This window comes from Rhinoraja longicauda, chromosome 24, assembly GCF_053455715.1.
Source record: "Rhinoraja longicauda isolate Sanriku21f chromosome 24, sRhiLon1.1, whole genome shotgun sequence".
In the NCBI taxonomy this organism is placed as follows: Eukaryota; Metazoa; Chordata; class Chondrichthyes; order Rajiformes; family Arhynchobatidae; genus Rhinoraja; species Rhinoraja longicauda.
This window is the reverse complement of record NC_135976.1, coordinates 21,048,503-21,066,882: the sequence shown is the minus strand read 5'-3', so window position 1 is coordinate 21,066,882 and position 18,380 is coordinate 21,048,503. Positions and strand designations below refer to the sequence as shown.

Below are 18,380 nucleotides of genomic sequence, written 5' to 3'. Positions count from 1 at the left end.
GTTGATATGATTTTTTTTGTAGTATTCAGTTTTCTGCAGTTATATGACACAAAGTTGATTGGAATAAAAGAGTTTGCTAATTGTCAGATGCCTCCCTGATTTCTGTTATGAGTGGTAATGTAAAAAAAACATGAAAACGTAATTCTGTAAAAAATATTTATTAGAACCAATTAAAAACACTAATATAATGCAATACAATTATTACAAAATTACTCTACAAAACCACAGAAAATGCATTGTACTGGATAATGATAGGAAATTATATTCAACATGTTGTACTGCAGTTTTTCTACTTCATCCATGGTTCACCATTTAAAATACAACTTCAACAGCTATAACACATTCCCATTAAGTAGTCTGAACGGTCTACACTCAAAATATCACCTATCCGTGTTCTTCAGATGTGCTGCCTGATCTGCTGAAGTACTCCAGCACTTAATGAACATGGTCCGGAATGTTAGATCGCATGGGATCCATAGTGGGCTAGGCACTGCATTACAACTAGCTTGTTGGAAGTGGTCAGAGTGTGGCTGAGATGGGTTATTATACTGTTTGAAGACTTGACAAATAGTTTGCCTCAGGGATTAGTGCTGGGTTCACTGTTCTTTGTTATTCATGTTAATGATTTAGACGTGATTGTGGTTGACATTAAGAAGTTTGCACGGTCTCTCCAAACCACTGGCCAACTCTCCTGGGAACCCTTCCTCCACACAGGCTAAGGCGGTAAGCCAGGTGTGAGATGTGTGTAGATACGCCCCTTGGTGTTTGACACACTTGCATTCAACTATCTGGATATCGAGTAGAAGAGTTGGGATTTCATGTACAAGCTGTTGGTGTAACCAGAGTATTGTTTGCAGTTATAGTCACCTTGGTCTTGGAAGGATGTCATTAAGCTGTGCAGGGTGCTAAAATGATTCATAAGGATGTTACTGGGACCAGAGTGGTTAGCTTAAAAGTAGAGGCTGGATAGGTTGGGATCTTTTTCCCTGGAGCATAGGAATTTGATGGATGACGTTAGAGGTATATAAAATAATGAAGAAGGTAAATGGTGATGGTTTTTCTCCGAAGGCATATCTGAAACTAGGGGTGATAGATACAAGGCAAGAGGAAAAATGTAAAGAGACCTGAAGGGCAACTTTTTCCACACTATGAAGTTGGTGGCCATCTGGAAGAATCATTGACGGGGCCGACATACGATGAAAGAATGGGCCGGCTGGGCTTGCATTCACTGGAATTTAGGATTATATATTTTTTAGAAACATATAAAATTCTGAAAGGATTGGACAGGTTAGATGCAGGTAAAATGTTCCCAATATTGGGGGAAGTGCAGAAACTGGGGTCACTGTTTAAGAATAAGGAGTAGGCCATTCAAGTCAAGTCAAGTCAAGTCAATTTTATTTGTATAGCACATTTAAAAACAACCCAAGTTGACCAAAGTGCTGTACATCTGATTAGGTACTAAGGAAAAAAAAAAAGAAACATACAGTAGCACGCAAACAGTTCACAGCGCCTCCTCAATGAGCCTCAAACGCTAGGGAGTAGAAATAGGTTTTGAGCCTGGACTTAAAGGAGTCGATGGAGGGGGCAGTTCTGATGGGGAGAGGGATGCTGTTCCACAATCTAGGAGCTGCAACCGCACAAGCGCGGTCACCCCTGAGCTTAAGCCTAGACCGCGGGATAGTGAGTAGCCCCAAGTCGGCCGACCCGAGGGACCTGGAGTTAGAGGTGGGTTAGAAGATTTTTGATGTAGGGGGGGGAATGTCCATTTAGGGCTTTATACGTGAATAGGAGGAGCTTGAAGTTGATTCTGTACCGTACAGGGAGCCAGTGGAGAGAGGCCAGAATCGGGGTGATGTGGTCCCTTTTACGGGTACCCGTCAGGAGTCTCGCTGCGGCGTTTTGGACCAGTTGCAGGCGGGACAGGGAAGATTGGCTGATCCCAGTGTATAGGGAGTTGCAGTAGTCTAGGCGGGAGGAAATGAAAGCGTGAATGATTTTTTCTGTGTCATCGAATTGGAGGAAAGGTTTGATTTTAGCTATGGTTCGAAGTTGGAAGAAGATGGCTTTTACCACAGCGTTGACTTGCTTATCAAAGCAAGACTGAATTCTTGCTTATCAAAGCAAGACTGATTCAGGACTGAAGTGATGAAAAACTTTTTCACCCAGAGTTGTGAATCTGTAGAACTCTGCCACAGAAGGCAGTGCAGGCCAATTCACTGGATGTTTTCAAGAGAGTTAGATTTAGCCCTTGGGGCTACGGGAATCAAGGGATCTGGGGACAAAGCCAGAACAGGGTTCTGATTTTGGAATAGGCAAATGGTACAAGTTTGGGTCAATATCTTTGTCAGCATGTACTACTTGGGCAGAAGAGCATGTTTCAATGCTCCATCTTATTGAATCCCACATTGTTGATGTAAAATTTTAGTCTTGGTCAGTGGAGACTATTAATCAGATAAACAGTGCGCCAATTGAAAGCAGACATTTTTAGGCGAGTTTGCATATGCTGGCAGTTCTAGCCTGGTCATTAGTGGAACACAGAGTCAGAGCCAGACAGAACAGCAACAGGCTCTTCAACCCACCTTGTCCATTCTGGCCAAATGAGCACATTAGACTAGACCCATTTATCTGCATTTGGCCAACAGGCCTGTGAGCTCTTACTATTCTTACTTCCATCCGAATGTCATAACTGACCGCTTTTACAACTTCCTCTAACAGCCCTTCACGCCAACAGGAATATTGTGTCCCTGTACTTTTCCTTTCTCACCTTTAAACGCCTCTAATTTGCTGGCCACCCTCTTACCCAAAGTCAAACTCTCCCAATCGACTTCAAGTTCTGGCCCAATGACTCCAAAATCATTCTTACTCCAATTTCAGATCTTCATTTGTGTAACTACTTTAAAACTAATAGAAGTATGGTCACTGACCTCAAAGTGCCCCTGACTGACACTTCAGTCACATGCCCCACCATGTTCCCTCAGGGGTGGTACAGTGCTGCGCCCTCCAGATAATGATTCAGGGAGTTTTCTTGGACACATTTAACAAATTTGTCCAAGCAATCCATCCAAGCAATTTACATTATGGACAATTCAGGCAATGTGAAGTTGAAATCTAAAAATAGTATCCTATTATTTTTTACAGCTATCTGCAATCTCAATACACATCTGCTCCTCCAATTTATGCTGATTATTGGGAGGACTGCAATATATTTACACCAGTGTAATCATACCCCTCCTGTGTCTGTTTTACTCATATCTGGAGGATTCCAAGAACATCCTCTGAGAATTGTAGTTATATCCTCCCTGATTGAAAAAGCAACAAATCCTCCTCTTTTGCCTGCATCTCCATCACACCTGCAGCATCAATACCATGGAATATCGTGCTTCTAGCCCTGCCCTGCTTACAGCCATGTACTTGTTACACCTAGCTTCCACACAGCAGCTGGCCTCAACCTAGAATTTCCTCCAACACGGCCATTTTGCTATACTTTCACCAATTGGCTGCTGCACCTCTCAGCTAGCCAAACAGTCCTCTTAATAGGCCCGCTGCTACTCTGCCTTCTCGCTTGAAGCTTCTGAAATGCCAATTCCAAAGTCAAAACCATGCTTCAGAACTAGAAAATAAACATGATAGGTCCGCCAATACCTAAAAACAGTTCAATTACAAAATCACCAGAAACATTTACTGAGATTCAACCAATAGAGTTCTTGTTAATTCTGCTATGCAGTTTTCAATATCTCATTGAACATTCATGTCTTAGTTTTTGAGCATACTTATCAGGCATGCAGTTAAAGAGAAATTTGTTTCATTTGATGCAATTCATTCTCATCATTTAGATTTGCATGAAAATTTGAATTTTGTGCTTGAAATAAATGGCTGCAATACGTTTCAGAAAAAGGATGTATAATGCTCAAGTGATTCCCAACGCCATCCCCAAAATCTACAGGACACAAAGAGCAATACAAATCTTAATCAAAAGATTCGGACGTGTGTAAAATTAAAACATTCACACAATCACTTTCATTCCACGTCTGTGTTCTTGCAGTGACTGCAGCTTCTCCTGCCCTCGGAAACTGAATTTATTGTCATCCAGGCTGAAACAAATTTAAGAATACAATGTAACCGATTGTATCAAAGCCCATTACGGAGAGAATAGAAGTAATGTCAATATTCACAGAAAAATGTCATCCATAAAAAATGAAAAGTGTAAATATATTTTGTGACAATAAATATTAACTAGAATACTCACTCAAGGTTTGTCAAACATTTGCAGCCTTGTATGAGATTGCGGAATATCTCAACAGATTGGTCTGTAAAGTTGTTAGATTTCAGGTTTAGCTTTTGCACTGACTGGACTTTAAGGAGAGCACAGGCAAGATCAACAGCGCATGAATCAGTGAGTTCATTCTTCCAGAATCTGTAGATGAAAAAAAAGACATCCTAAGAAATGATGCATTCTCCAGTGTTAATTTACATCATTATTAATCATGCTTATGGTTAGATAGTTATTGTAAGCCATTTGTTATGACTCTTGCACTTACTGCAGCTTTTTTATTTTAGAGTACTGGTTCGCCTTCATTGCATCACATAATATTTTCATGCCCAGATCTCCTAGCTTATTACCACCCAGGTCCAGAACCATCAGCGAGCTGCTTATTCTGATCACAGAAGCAACATCTTCGGCACAAGAAGCTGTGAGTCCAACACTCCAAAGTCTGGAAATCAGAGATATAAATGATAAAGAGGAATAATTGCAGTTAAACCCATGGAGTTCACTGTAGGAATTAGGGATAATTAACATGAAATTATTATGAGCATTAATACCTACCCATACTACTGATGTTTAGCATTACCACTTCAGTTATTATAAAACCCATTTCACATAGACTGGTACTTACTGCAGTTGTTCTAGTTGTTGGTCAGATTTCCTCAGAGCTGCAGATACTATTTTGATTCCTGAATCGCCCAGGTCATTTTTACTCAGGTTCAGTGCTCTGAGTGACTGGTACGTACAAACAGCGGAAGCAAAATCTTCAGTGCAGCAAGCTGACAGATTGTTATCATCCAACCTATCCATCAGGAGTTGGAAGGGAAGGAAGAACCAGAAAACAAGATTGAGTGTGCAAGAAGTAATCGGAAAAAGAGACGGTGCAAATTATCCAATGACATAATTACACCGAATAATGAATATATATTACTAACTGATGTCCAGTAGTAAACAGCCAACGATTAGAAAGAGAACGTCTGTGATACTCACTCCAATTTCTCCATTCTACACAGCGCCTTGGCCAGTTGTCGCACTCCTGCATCACCTAACATATTAATTCCCAGAGACAGAGTTGTCAGTGACTGGTTTATGCTCAGAGCAGAGGAAAGATCCTTGACACAAGCAGCTGTAAGACCATTAGCTCTCATGCTGAGAATCAGGAAGGAGAAAAATGGATAAAGAAATTACAGAGTACACCATATGTAGTCTCAAATGCCAGTAAAATAAAGAACATTTTGCAGAATCTGGAACACACCTAAGCTTCTTTATTTTGCAGGCCGGCTTCATCAAAACCACAGACAGATTTTTAATTCCAGAATCTCCCAGTTGGTTATTATTCAAGTCCAGTACCAATAACGATTGATTTCCACTCAGAGCAGAAGCAAGATCCTCAGTACAAGAAGCTGTGAGATTGTTCGCACCCAGCCTGAAGGATCAAAGAACAAGATAAAAAGAGAAGCAACAAAAAATTCAGTGTAAATCATTGATGTATACTGTATTAATGTTTAATATATATTAATGATAATGTTTTTTACTAATTATATCTGCACATTTATTCTCAGTCTGTTACTTACTGCAGTTCTTCTATTTTACATGTAGGTTCCCTCAGAGCAACAGACAGCAGTTTCACTCCTGAATCACCCAGTTTGTTGTTCCACAGTCTAGAGACATTGAGAAATAAATTGAATCAAGTCTTAGATTAGATTTAGGTTTATCATCACGTGTACCAAGATACAGTGAAATGTTTTTTGCTACAATATCGATCACTGAATATTATAGATTACAGCAAACTGTAAATGTGCCAGATTTTTTATCAGTCTGACTTCCTGAATATTCAGGGATCATCAGTAAATGTGGTTACTAAAAGTGCTGCATAATCTTTCCAACTGTGCCTCGATCTATCTTTAGTTTGTTCTTTATCTCTCCACATCACCATCTATATCTCTCGTTTCCCTTACCCCCTAACCAGTCTGAAGAAGGGTCTCGACCCGAAACGTCAACCATTCCTTCTCTCCAGAGATGCTGGCTGTCCCACTGAGTTAGTCCAGCTTTTTGTATCTATCTTTAGTTTCAGCCAATTGGATTTATTCTCCTGAAGCTCAATGATGACTCATGTCTGAGAAAACTTATTCATTTGTTTTGTAAAACAGATTGTCTGTAAGGGATGGGTGACTTTCCAGAAATTCGATGAAAGCATGATTATATCCTGGACTTTACACCAGGTATATTTTATGGGCTAACTTCAGCTTCAGGATCCTATAAAACTCCATTCAGACTCATCACAAGTTTTCAAATGCCACAAACTGCTGGTGTGTGCATGTATGTAGTCTTTTACCTCATTTCTATTGAACTGATCAGACAGTATTTGGAGAGTTCTTTTGGCATTTTCTGCCCAAGCGCAGCCCACTTTACCAAATTTACAAGTTAGTTGCCATGCTTTAGACAAGAATAAAATACTGACCACTTCGGACAAGAATAAAACACTGCACACCAGGAGACTGCTGGCCTGGCATCAAATGTCTTATGGGGGGGGGGGGGGGCAATGTCATATCAGCTAAATAAAGAAATGGTGAATGGATTGGAAAAGTAAACTCGGATAGCACATTAGCAGCAAGTTATCCTAAGGGTTGAATGACTTTTCAAAGTTGTGATTCCAAAGTAGTAACATCCTCAGTTACTGGATGTTTGACATTTATACTTCACACCCCTCTTCACCTTGACAGTTCAGTGGCCGTTCCCATTCCTTGGGACAGGCTAGAATGCTGCTTCACACTGACCACTGCATCTCGTACCCTGGCTTGGGTGTAGATACATGAAAGGGGACTTCGTTCATACATGCAACAAGAACACATTTATTACAATTAAACCAATGCTCGTTAATGGATATGATAGCTGAGTAATATCCCCTCTCAAGGATCAGCTTTAAGCACAAATCCTTTGAGAACCAATAAACAGAACTCTGATTGCATGCCATGTTTGATCTCCTTTCACCCAAAATATTAGTTTTCCTTCATTTTGAAGCAGCTGCACATCAAGATCATTTCTTCCACCTGCAGCTCCCAAACCCCTATCTCCCAAAGTTGCAGTCAGGGACAAATCAACAATTACCTCAACACGATGCATTTGTGCAGTCCAGATTCCAGCCACCGTAGTCCATCACACTGAATGGAGCAATTCTGCAGGTCAATGTCATTCATGGTGTCACAGAACCCAATAACATTAGACAGAACAGCACAGTCAATTGGATTCATTTGCAATCCATTCAATTTAAGTGTTTTCACCAATCCCACTGTCGACTGAACTAGTGGTTTATTCTGACACTCAAACAGGTAGTGAAACATGTTCAGGAGACTTGTTTTACCGGCTTTGGTCTCAGTGTTTGCAATCCGTTTTTGAACTTCCACTTTTATCCAATCAATCACTTGGTGCGATGTTTCAATAGGAAATGATTCCAAATACTCATTCAGTGGCTGAAATGATCGGGAAGACAGACCAACAAGGAATCTGAGAAATAAATCATATCGCCCATCTTCAACCTTATGGGCTTCCTCAAAATGCTTCCTGATGTCACCAGGGCCTGCTTTTAGGAATTGTGCAAGTGCAGCTACAAACTCTTGGACAGTGAGATGCGTGAATGCATAGACTATATTCTGAACAGAATCATCTCTATCGAAAAGTTCCATCAGAAACCCAGATAAGAACTGGGAAGGTTGCAGATGGTGCATGATCAAGTCTCCATTTCTAAACATAATTTTCCTCTCAGAAACTCCTGCAAAGGCCAGTTCACCAATTTTCAGCAATATATCACGAGGCTTTTGAACTTTAGAACTGTGGTTTTTCAGGATGTTGTAAATATGGTAGGAATACAATTCAGTGATGGTTCTGGGAATTCGCTGCAGTTTTACATTTTTTCTGAAGAACGGGCCTAGAGTTTGACCAAGAATCCAGCAGTAAGCAGGGTTGAAGCTCATAGAGTATAGGATTTTATTCTCTTTCACATGTTTGAAAACAGCTGTTGCCACTGCCTGTTTTTCAAAAAACCTGTTGAAATATTGTTTCCGTTCTTCATGAGCAAATCCCCGGATTTCAGCCCAGAGATCGATCTCAGCACTTTCCAATAAATACAAGGCAGTGGGGCGACTGGTCAGCAGCACCGAACATCCTGGGAGCAACTTGCGTTGTATTAAAGCATAAACAATGTCAGACACTTCACACCAGCACTCGGGATCATTACACATGTGCTTGGGCTCTATATTTCTTTGATTATCTGCAAAATCAATTCTGTCTTTGTATTCATCCAAACCATCAAATATAAACAATAATAGTTCTGGATTTTTCCAGATTTCTTTCAGGATGTTACCAAAGTAAGGATACTGGTCCAGTATCAGTTCCCTCAGGTTAATTGTACAATTGATCTCATTCAACTCACGAAATTTGAAACTGAACACAAATTGGAAATTTTGGTAGATTTTCTCTTTGGCCCAATCATGAACAATCTTTTGCACCATTGTTGTTTTTCCAATCCCTGGATCTCCACTCACAGCAACTGACTTCTTTCTCTGGGCAAAACTACTACAGAACAATTTATTTGTTGGGATTCTTTCCGTCTGACTTTCGTGCCACTCTTCATGTTCTAGGCCTCTCTCCAGCAGTTCATGTTTGACATGTTTCAACTTTCGTTTGCCTGAAATGACTGTGAGGTCAGCATATCGATCTTCCAGATGGAAAACCTTCACCCCTTCTTTTGCCTGAATCATGTTCATACTCAATTTTTCAGTTTGTTTGTACAGTTCTTCCTTGTGTTTCTGTTGAACGTCTTCATTGGAGCAAAGTAATTCACAATATTAGTTTTAACTTAGCAAGTTATGATTAATTTATTGACCAATACAGCACAGAAGCAGACCCTTTGGCCCAACTTATCCGTGCCGAAGATACCCATCTCAGCTTGGCCCAATTGCACACATTTGCCACAACTTAATTTGGCATAATGTTTTGAAGGAGGGTCTTGACCTGAAACGTCACCCATTCCTTCTCTCCAAAGATGCTGCTTGGTACTCCAGCATTTTGTGTCAATCTTCTAAAAGATCAGCCTGGCCGTCGTCTGACTGAGTCCTGAATGGCTGTTTCTATCATGGGCTTATGTGGCTACATGCTGAAATTTGTGTGCTGTCTCTGCTCTGATAGTGCATTTTGTTTTGCTTAGGAAAGGATAACAAATATACACTCCCAGGGAGAGTGTAAAGTCTGAAGAAGGGTCTCAACCCGAAACGTCATCCATTCCTTCTCTCCCGAGATGCTGCCTGACCTGCTGAGTTACTCCAGCATTTTGTGAATAAATACCTTCAATTTGTACCAGCATCTGCAGTTATCTTCTTATAGAGAGAGTGTAACTGATGGATGGGAGTTTTGCAGAAAGAGCCCAGCAGTATAGTGATAAGGAACCTGATCATTGACTGATTCCCCGTTAGATAGGTTTGCCGCTATGGTGTGACAGATGGCTGTTAGAATCAGTGATGCTGATTTCGTTAAGTGGGTTATAAAATGGATGCCCTGCTGTTGTTTTCAGCAGTAAATTGGATGCCTTGTTTATGATGAATGGAATGCTGTCTTTATAGCTCAGAAGTAAAAGCTCACGAAAGCTGCAGAAATAGCGTGAAACTGTAGCGATAAGGAATGACTCCTTATTGGAACAAATCCTTATATGGACACGTATTGATGAGTTTTGTTTAATTTCTCTGTAACCATGTCATGCCTGCTGTGGACGTGCAAGATTGTAATTGGTTGTTGAGTAATTACTCTGCCAACCTCCTTTTCTAACTCTAAGTACGTAATCAATCTTACGACAAACTGCTTTTTCTCTGCTAGACCTGTCAAGACTCTGGTAAGAGTCTGAACAGATATCCTGGAGTAAAAAAACCCTGTGGTTAATACGTCTGTTGAACTCGACCACTGTATTCGAATCAATTATTATTAAACCAGACTGAGGGTAAAAGAACCGGAATTAACATTTGGTATCAGAAGTGGGATCTCAATGGACAGACACGAGTTTGCGATCAAGGAGCTGAGTCGTCTCGGACCGTGGAGAGAGGAATTGGGCCCACGACCTGTGGTTTATTTCACTACCTCTTTTTTCCTCCAGTCCACTAGTCTGATGGCGAATCGGCCATTCGCTAACTCTTGTGTGGTGTACCGACGAGATTCAGGTCAGTCTGGCGAATACTGGAAGAGGCCGATATTTTGGTCAGTGATTGATATCACTGAGGGTCAATATAAGGTTGTATGATATTGATAAACACTGTCCAGGTTCAAGTCCTGATATCGATAAACACTGTCCAGGTTCAAGTCCTGATATCGATAAACACTGCCTGGTTCAAATACTGAGAGCGCGGGTTAGAGTCCCACTGCAAGAGTGGGTGAAATTGTTGGGTGAAGTAATAGGTATTTGTGCCGTTTGGAATGGGACTGTGTTGAAGTAAGCACAGTGGGTAATTGTTTAGATACTACAACCAAATCAAACAGTACTTTGCAAATCTTTTGTGAACGATATCCTGACAAATCGGAACAACTTCGACAATTGACAGGGGGATTAAATAAGAAATTGGGAAGTGAATTGTGGCCATTGGGAAGAATTTAGGCTTTGGATGTTGCAAAAAAAGGCTCAGGAGATAATTTGGAATAATAGGAGTACCACAGCAAATTAATTCATTGTCCTATGGAAACAGTATTGTCAAGAATTAAAGGAAGCTTCAGTGTTAACAGGTTGGCAGGATAATGCTTTAAAATTGGGAATAAAAATTACCGAAGGAGTGGTTAAATCAGCAGACGTATTAAAGAAGGAATGTGCTCATGAGAAACGCTCGAAACAGGAGTCTGTAAGGACCCTGGCCGAATCTGGGAAAAGTGGAGTACGTAATCTAATGGCTGACTTTGCCCCAACAGAGGGAGACGATGATGATTTGGAGGAATTTGCGCTGTTCCCTAGCTCCCTACTGCACCTCCCTCTTATGTTATCAGGACGGCAAGACACTGGAGTCAGCAGCCTTTGAGTTCCTATATTCTGCCTAGCAAGCAGAACTGTTTGCCTTAACACAAGCCTGTATTTTAGGAAAGGGTTTAAAAACTTGTGTTTACACAGACTCACGAAATGCTTTCGAAGTAGTCCATGAATTTGGTCAATTACAGAAAAACAGAGGGTTCCTGACCTCTGCAAGGACACACATATATCACCAAAAATTAGTATCGGACTTGTTACAAGCCCTCATGTTACCAAAGCAGATCCCTGCTATAAAATGTTCTACCCCAGGTCAAACCCCGGTCGATGTAGGGAACCGATGCGCTGATCAGGAAGCTAGAGAGGCATCCAGGGGACAGCCACAGGTGGTTCAGGCTCAGCTACAACCACGCATGCGCCAGACACATTCCATAGGGTGTCAGTCTGATCACCCGGCATGGATCAAGAATATAGAGTGATCTACAGTTGTGCCTAAAATGATGAGCCATACTAAAAGCTCAAATAAAAGCAAGTCTCCCTCAGAAAGGTCAATGCCAACCATCCAAGACGTCGTTAAATTACAGGAGGACACTCATAAGGAACTGTGGAAACAGCTCGGTTGTACAGTTGAATGTGAATTTAAACTATGGATCACCCCTACCGGGCAGACTTGTATGTCACATGATTTGGTGATGGGGGTCATTGAATGTATACACTTTGCAACTCATTGTGTTGCTAAAGCCACATGGTGGCTTCCACGGTTACAATCTCTGGCTCAAGGTATTAGTAATCGTTGCCTGATTTGTCAGCAACATAACCCTGGAAAGGGCTTACCTTGTGAAATGGGTAAAACACCACTGCCCACGGGTCCCTTTGAGACCCTCCAGATGGACTACACAGAGATGGAAAGATGTCAGTGTTATAAATATGTACTAGTTATTGTTGATGTTTTTAGCAAATGGATTAGGCTTACCCGACAACAGATAACAAAGCCTCTGCTGCTGTGAAGGTATCAATGAGAGATTATTTCCAGGCATGGAATTCCAATTCGATTATGTTCAGACAATGGCCCTCATTTCGTGGGTCAGATAAACAAGGAATTCTGTACCCAGAAGGGCATCCAGTAACAGTTGCATTGTGCCTACAGACCTCAGGCTGCCAGACTAGTTGAAAGAGTTAATCAGACCTTAAAAAATAAATTGGCCAAACTGCAGCCTGAAACGGGAACTACCTGGCTCAAATTACTTCCCGTGGCCCTGTTCCAGATTCGTACTACCCCAGCTGGGGAAGCATGGCTGAGTCCTGCTGAAATCATACATGGCAGGATCTCGCTGGGACCATCTACGATGAATGAATAAGCGGCTGCAGTCTGAGCGGGACCTCAAAGGGAGTAAAAGTGCACTTTCGGATCCATTGAGTCTGAACTCCAGAGCAAGTTCCCGGGAACACTGTGGTGCCTCGCAAGAGGCAGATCAGGTTTGATGCTGAGATCCACATAGAAGCCAACACTGGGTAAGAGAGCTTTATGAATTGGAGAGTTTAAATTGTGTAACCAGTCTCAGAGGCTAGGGTCTGTGGAAATGTTTTGTGAATTGGTCAGTGCAGACTACGTTAAACTAGTTACCCAGAGAGAGAAGCGGGGTCTGTGAAAAATTAGTAGTAATAAAAAGGTCTGAAAATAGGACAAGCCCTGGGTAAGAGTGATGATGGAGCCCCAGTACAGCACGTGTTACTTATACCTGGGGAAACGTACAGATTACAGACAGTTATCAGCTTCATTGACCAAGAGGCTGGGAGACGAAGCTTGGTCCGGGGGGGGGCAGGGGGATACATGGAATGTAGAAGCCAAAGGCAAGGTAAGTTTATTTATATCGTACATTCCAGCAACAAGGCAACTTAATGTGCTTTACATAAAACATTAAAGAGCAAGAAGGTGGCAGGGATGCGCGCTGGTTCTCCGAGCAGTTTAGGGACTGGACAGAGGGAGGTGAATTAATCAAGTATTTGGTATGTAATGGTGCCTTGTTTTTAGAAGACTCTAATCCCTTTTTGTTTCTTTAACGGTACAACCACTAATGTCCTGAATCCACCATTCCCTAGAAAGGTAGCATTAGGAACCCTGATCCCTATGACAATAGGGATTCCTAAGCATAAGAAAATGGAATGTCAGAGCAGAGACAGCACACAAACGATCGGTTGGGCCGATGGGTTGAGGAATGGGTAATGAAATTTAATGCAGCCAAGTGTGAGCATTTTCGGAAGTCTAACCAGGACAGGTTCTACACAGTAAACAGGGGGGCTCTGGAGTGTGTTTAGAGCAGAGGGTACATAGTTCCTTGAAAGTGGCATCACAGGTAGATAGGATGGTCATGATGGCTTCCAGTACATTGGCCTTCAGTCAGGGTAGTGATTTGTAATGTTGCTCTACAGATGCACAAAACATCGGTGAGGCTACATTTGGGGTATTGTGTTCAGTTTTTTTCAGTCTGCTGTATGAAAGATGTTGTTCAATTTGAAAGAGCGCAAAGAATATTTATGAAGATCTTGTCACAACTTGGGAGCCTGAGTTATAGGGAGAGGTTGTGTCAGCTAAGACTTTATTCCTTGGAGCACAGGAGGATGAGGGGTGATCTGATAGAGGTGCATAAGATCATGAGGGGAATAGATAGGGTGAATAGGGGAATTTAGGTTTAAGCTTTAAAATTAAGATTTGATAGGAACCCAAGGGGCAGCTTTTTCCACATAGATGGAGGTGGGTATAAGGAACAAGCTGCCAGAGTGGGTAGGAGAAGCAGGTATAGAAACAACATTTAAAAGACATTTTGACAGAAATATGGACCAAACTTAGCCAGGTGGAACAAGTGTAAATGTGGCATCTTGGACAGCATGGGCAAGTTGGGCCAAGGTTCTGATTCCACGTTATATGACATGACCAATGCTGGATGGGAAAGAATGGCATATTTAATAGCACATATAATAACTAAATAGAAAATACAAGTGTCCCTTCTGTTATCAAGGCCAATCCAAATTCACTATTCACAGTTCAGTTCATGGTTATGCCTTTTCTTTTAAATTCTATTTTTAGGATGTAGGCATCCCTGCCGAGAGCATAAATTATTACCCCTAACGATCCATCATAAGGCAATGATAAGCCATCACCTTTAACTGCAGTAATCATTTGGCTGCAAACATTTCCACAATTCTACAGCAAATTTGGGTTCTGCCCAACATACGAAGGGTTTCGTGTAGCAGGATTTTGCAAGGTGTGTTTCGAAGTTCTGTTTTTCATATCCCTGGCAGGTTCAGATTTCACATTGCTGAAGGGTCCTGTCCAGTTGGACTAGGTCCATAACTAAAGCTGCTACAAGAGAAGGTCAGAGATCAGAGCTTATCTCCTGGCAACACATAGGTGGAAAAGTTAAGTAGATAGGTTTGAAATGTGCATTGGATGTTCCTCTACTTGACTGGATAAGTGAACTTCCAAACTTCCAGAACAAAACAGTAACCCAATTGACTGGAATGCCACCCATCACCTTAAATATTCCTTTCCTGCACCACTCGTGCAGTGTGTAACATCATCAAACCACACTGCAATAACCAACTAACACGACACTAACAGCTCCCAAATTTGCAGTACAAGGGGGGCTTCATGCAGAGATGAGCAACACCAACTGCAGACTCCCCTTAAAGTTGTACACTCCCCTGATCTGGAACTATTGTCATATCCACATCCTGGAATTGCAGGTCCAAAAGCATTGTACATTTACAGGACTCCATCTGGCAATGAGAAGGGGCTTACTACCATTCATTAGTGGATTTCGGGATAAACCACAAATACTGAATGTGCTTGACGCTGCTACATTGCGGAAAGTGAGTAATTAGAAAATGGAAATCTAACTTGTCACTTACCTTTTAGGTGGCTGGGAACCTCTGCACAACCCCGGATTAATTTCATGAACTCCTCTGGATCAGTACCTGTTTAAATCATTTAGATTTTATGAATTGAGTATGTGCAAATAGTAAAATGGGAAGAATTCAAATTCAGCATGTAATTTTTCCTACCCAATTTCTGTATATCTGTCAACATGTTCTCCAATTTTGGCAATCTATTATTTGTTTTCATAAAGGATTCCCACATTGCCCTTCGGGTAGAGGAGCCTTTCTCCATCACAAGAGTAACAAGAAGTTTCGAACTGTGGGCCTTATTCTCTTCCTCTATCACTTTCTGCAAATAATATCAAATATATTGTGGATCAGAATGAAAAATAAACACAGGGAACTGACCTGTTCAGTGTGAGGAGCTCTCACTATAAGAATCCACTGAAATAAATTATTCAGATAGAATGAATATTCTGTAACATCTATTTCACCCTATCTGCTGCTCAGCCAGGAAGATATTAACTAATGCTAATCTTGGTTTAATTTACATGCCTTACTTTCACTTACTTAAAATCTATTGGCTTTAAAAATATACCAAACGTAGACCTTGTCCACATCATAAAAAGGGCAAATGAGGCAAATAATTTAGACTCGCGAGAAGAGAATTTCAAAAGTGGGCGCCGCCGGAGTACAGCAAAATAGAGCAAAGCTGAGGAGAATAAGACAAAGGAAAAATAAACTTAAAGAATGGAACACTAATTAGATGGATACGAAAAGCAGAAATTCTTTCAATGTATTCACCTGTCTGTAGAGTAATACAAAGCGCAGCTGGAAGCAATTGTACATTTGGAGAAAACAGCCATTCTAGAAGTTACAAAGAGGAAAATGCATCGGAGCAAATGAGCAGAACACCTATTATATAATGGAACAGGGGGAAATGGGTACAATGAAAAACAGATCGATAATGTGTACAAAAGAGGAGTTTAAGTTGACAGTAACATTAATGGGCTCATATTAAATCACTTTTCATGCTGAAATATGTACTTCCAAAGCAACAAACCAAATTAACTTTTATAGTCACAGAGCGTGGAAACAGGCCCTTTGGCTCAACTTGCCCACACCGACCAACATGCCCCATCCACTCATCCCACCTGCATGCGTTTGGCCCGTATCTCTCTCCCCAACTTTCATACTGGTGGGTTCTAAGCCACCAAGCCAAAATCTGGACCACACATCTTCCCACCCTGCCTCTTGCAAAGATGCTATTCCCTACTCTCAATTCCACCATTTCTGTCGCATCTGCTCTCTAGATGAGGTGTTCCATACTCAGATTTCCGGGATGCCCTAATTCTTCAAAAATTGGCGATTTCCCCCCTTCTGTCATAAATGGGGCACTCACATGTGTCTTCTCCGTGTCTCAGTTATTCTCTTGTTTCCCGTCCCCACAGATGCAACAAGGACAGTTCCCCTGGTCATCTGGACAGATGCATGGCAAATGCAGTATAATGTGGATAAATGCGAGGATTGGTGGCAAGAACAGGAATGCAGATTATCATCTGAATGGTGTTAGATTAGGAAAAGGGGAGGTGCAACGAGACCTGGCTGTGCTTGGACATCAGTCACTGAAAGTAAGCATGCAGGTACAGCAGGCAGTGAAGAAAGCTTATGGCATGTTGCCTTCTTTGCAAGAGGATGCGAGTTTAGGAGGAAGGAGGTCCTACTGCAGTTGTACAGGGCCCTGGTGAGCCTGCACCTGGAGTATTGTGTGCAATTTGGTCTTCTAATTTGAGGAAAGACATTATTGCTATTGAGGGACTGCAGTGTAGGTTCACCAGGTTAATTCACAGGATGGCGGGACTGATATATGATGAAAGAATGGGTCGACTGGGCTTGTATTCACACGGATGAGAGGAGGTCTTAGAAATATAAAATTCTTAAAGGATTGGACAGGCTAGATGCAGGCAAAATGTTCCCGATGTTGGGGGAGTCCAGAACCAGGGGGTCACAGTTTAAGAATAATGGGTAGGCCATTTAGGACGGAGATGAGGAAAAACTTCTTCACCCAGAAAGTTGTGAATCTGCAGAATTCTCTGCCACAGAAGGCTGTGGAGGTCAATTCACTTGATGTTTCAAGAGAGCGTTAGATTTAGCTCTTGGGGCTAAAGGAATCAAGGGATAAAGCAGGAAAGGGGTACAGATGTTAGATGATCAGCCATGATCATATTGAATGGCAGTGTTAGCTCAAAGGGCTGAATGGCCTACTCCTGCACCTATTTTTCTATGTTTCTATGTTTTCTATGTTTCTCTGAGACCGAGGTTCACATGTACCTCCTGTAAACTCATTTACTGCATTCCCAATGTTGGCTCTTGTACATCGGCTTAACTAAACTAAGACATGGTGACAATTTCACTGAATACTTACACTCGATCCACCCAGGGCAATGGGATGTCTCTGCTGCCAACCATTTCAACTCTCATTCCCATACCCATACTGACATTTCGCTCCTGGGCCTCCTTCATTGCCAGAGCTAGCCTACATGCGAATTGGAGGAATAGTAGCTCATTTCTCCTGGGTAGTTTACAACTCAGTAGTATGAATGTTGAATTCTCTCATTTGTATGAAATCTACACGCCCCTCTTGCCCCCTTCCTCTCCCATTTCATTTAACCTATTCTTCAATTCTACACATTGTATCCTTTGAGTTCACACCTTCCCTAGCCAACATTGGTCATTCCAGGGTCACCACCCAGCCAGAGGTCATTTGTGGATGGCCCCGATTGGTCCCGTTTTATCTTGCCTCCAGGTGTTCACCGCTCCCCCCCCCCCCCCCCCCCCCACCACACACACACTAAGTCTGAAGGGTCCCGATCCAAATGTCTTCTTTCTGCAGAGATGCTGCCTGACCCACTGAGTTACTCCAACACTGTGTCTATCTCTTGAAAGCAACTTGTTGCGTTACATTCAACTGCACATTTGCAATAAATATTTCACAAAAGGTTGCCGAAACATCTACCTCAAGAAAGAGAGCATCAGATTTTTAAGCATCATCATTTTTAGATGAATTTCCCCTCTATGGGCCACCTCCAGAAGCACAGCAAATGCCTCAGTGCCTGAAACTCAGGTTCAATCCTATCTTGGGGGGATACAATCTGTATATTCCCTGTGATGTGTGGGTGCTCCGATTTACTCCCAAATGCCCAAGACATACGAACTTGAAAATAACACGTGCTACAAATTCCTAAAAAA

At 41.8% G+C, this 18,380-nt stretch overlaps 1 protein-coding gene across 5 annotated transcripts in view; it reads right to left on the bottom strand.

Moving 5' to 3' along the window:
* Positions 1 to 217: 217 nt before the first annotated feature.
* The window catches only part of LOC144605472 (NACHT, LRR and PYD domains-containing protein 3-like), a 33,581-nt gene continuing 15,418 nt past the window's right edge, over positions 218 to 18,380 (bottom strand). For 3 of the 5 annotated variants that reach the window (XM_078420772.1, XM_078420773.1, XM_078420774.1), the window contains exons 4-13: positions 15,318 to 15,480; positions 15,165 to 15,230; positions 7,373 to 9,080; positions 5,839 to 5,925; positions 5,520 to 5,690; positions 5,255 to 5,413; positions 4,896 to 5,066; positions 4,539 to 4,712; positions 4,247 to 4,414; positions 218 to 4,091 (exon numbers count right to left, since the gene is read on the bottom strand). In XM_078420772.1, coding sequence (XP_078276898.1) covers positions 4,004 to 4,091; positions 4,247 to 4,414; positions 4,539 to 4,712; positions 4,896 to 5,066; positions 5,255 to 5,413; positions 5,520 to 5,690; positions 5,839 to 5,925; positions 7,373 to 9,080; positions 15,165 to 15,230; positions 15,318 to 15,480 — 2,955 coding nt within the window. In that variant the 3' untranslated portion in view covers positions 218 to 4,003. Of the gene's footprint in view, positions 4,092 to 4,246; positions 4,415 to 4,538; positions 4,713 to 4,895; positions 5,067 to 5,254; positions 5,414 to 5,519; positions 5,691 to 5,838; positions 5,926 to 7,372; positions 9,081 to 15,164; positions 15,231 to 15,317; positions 15,481 to 15,935; positions 16,047 to 17,556; positions 17,634 to 18,380 lie in introns of those variants that run through there. The other 2 variants (XM_078420775.1, XM_078420776.1) reach the window with 2 other exon arrangements.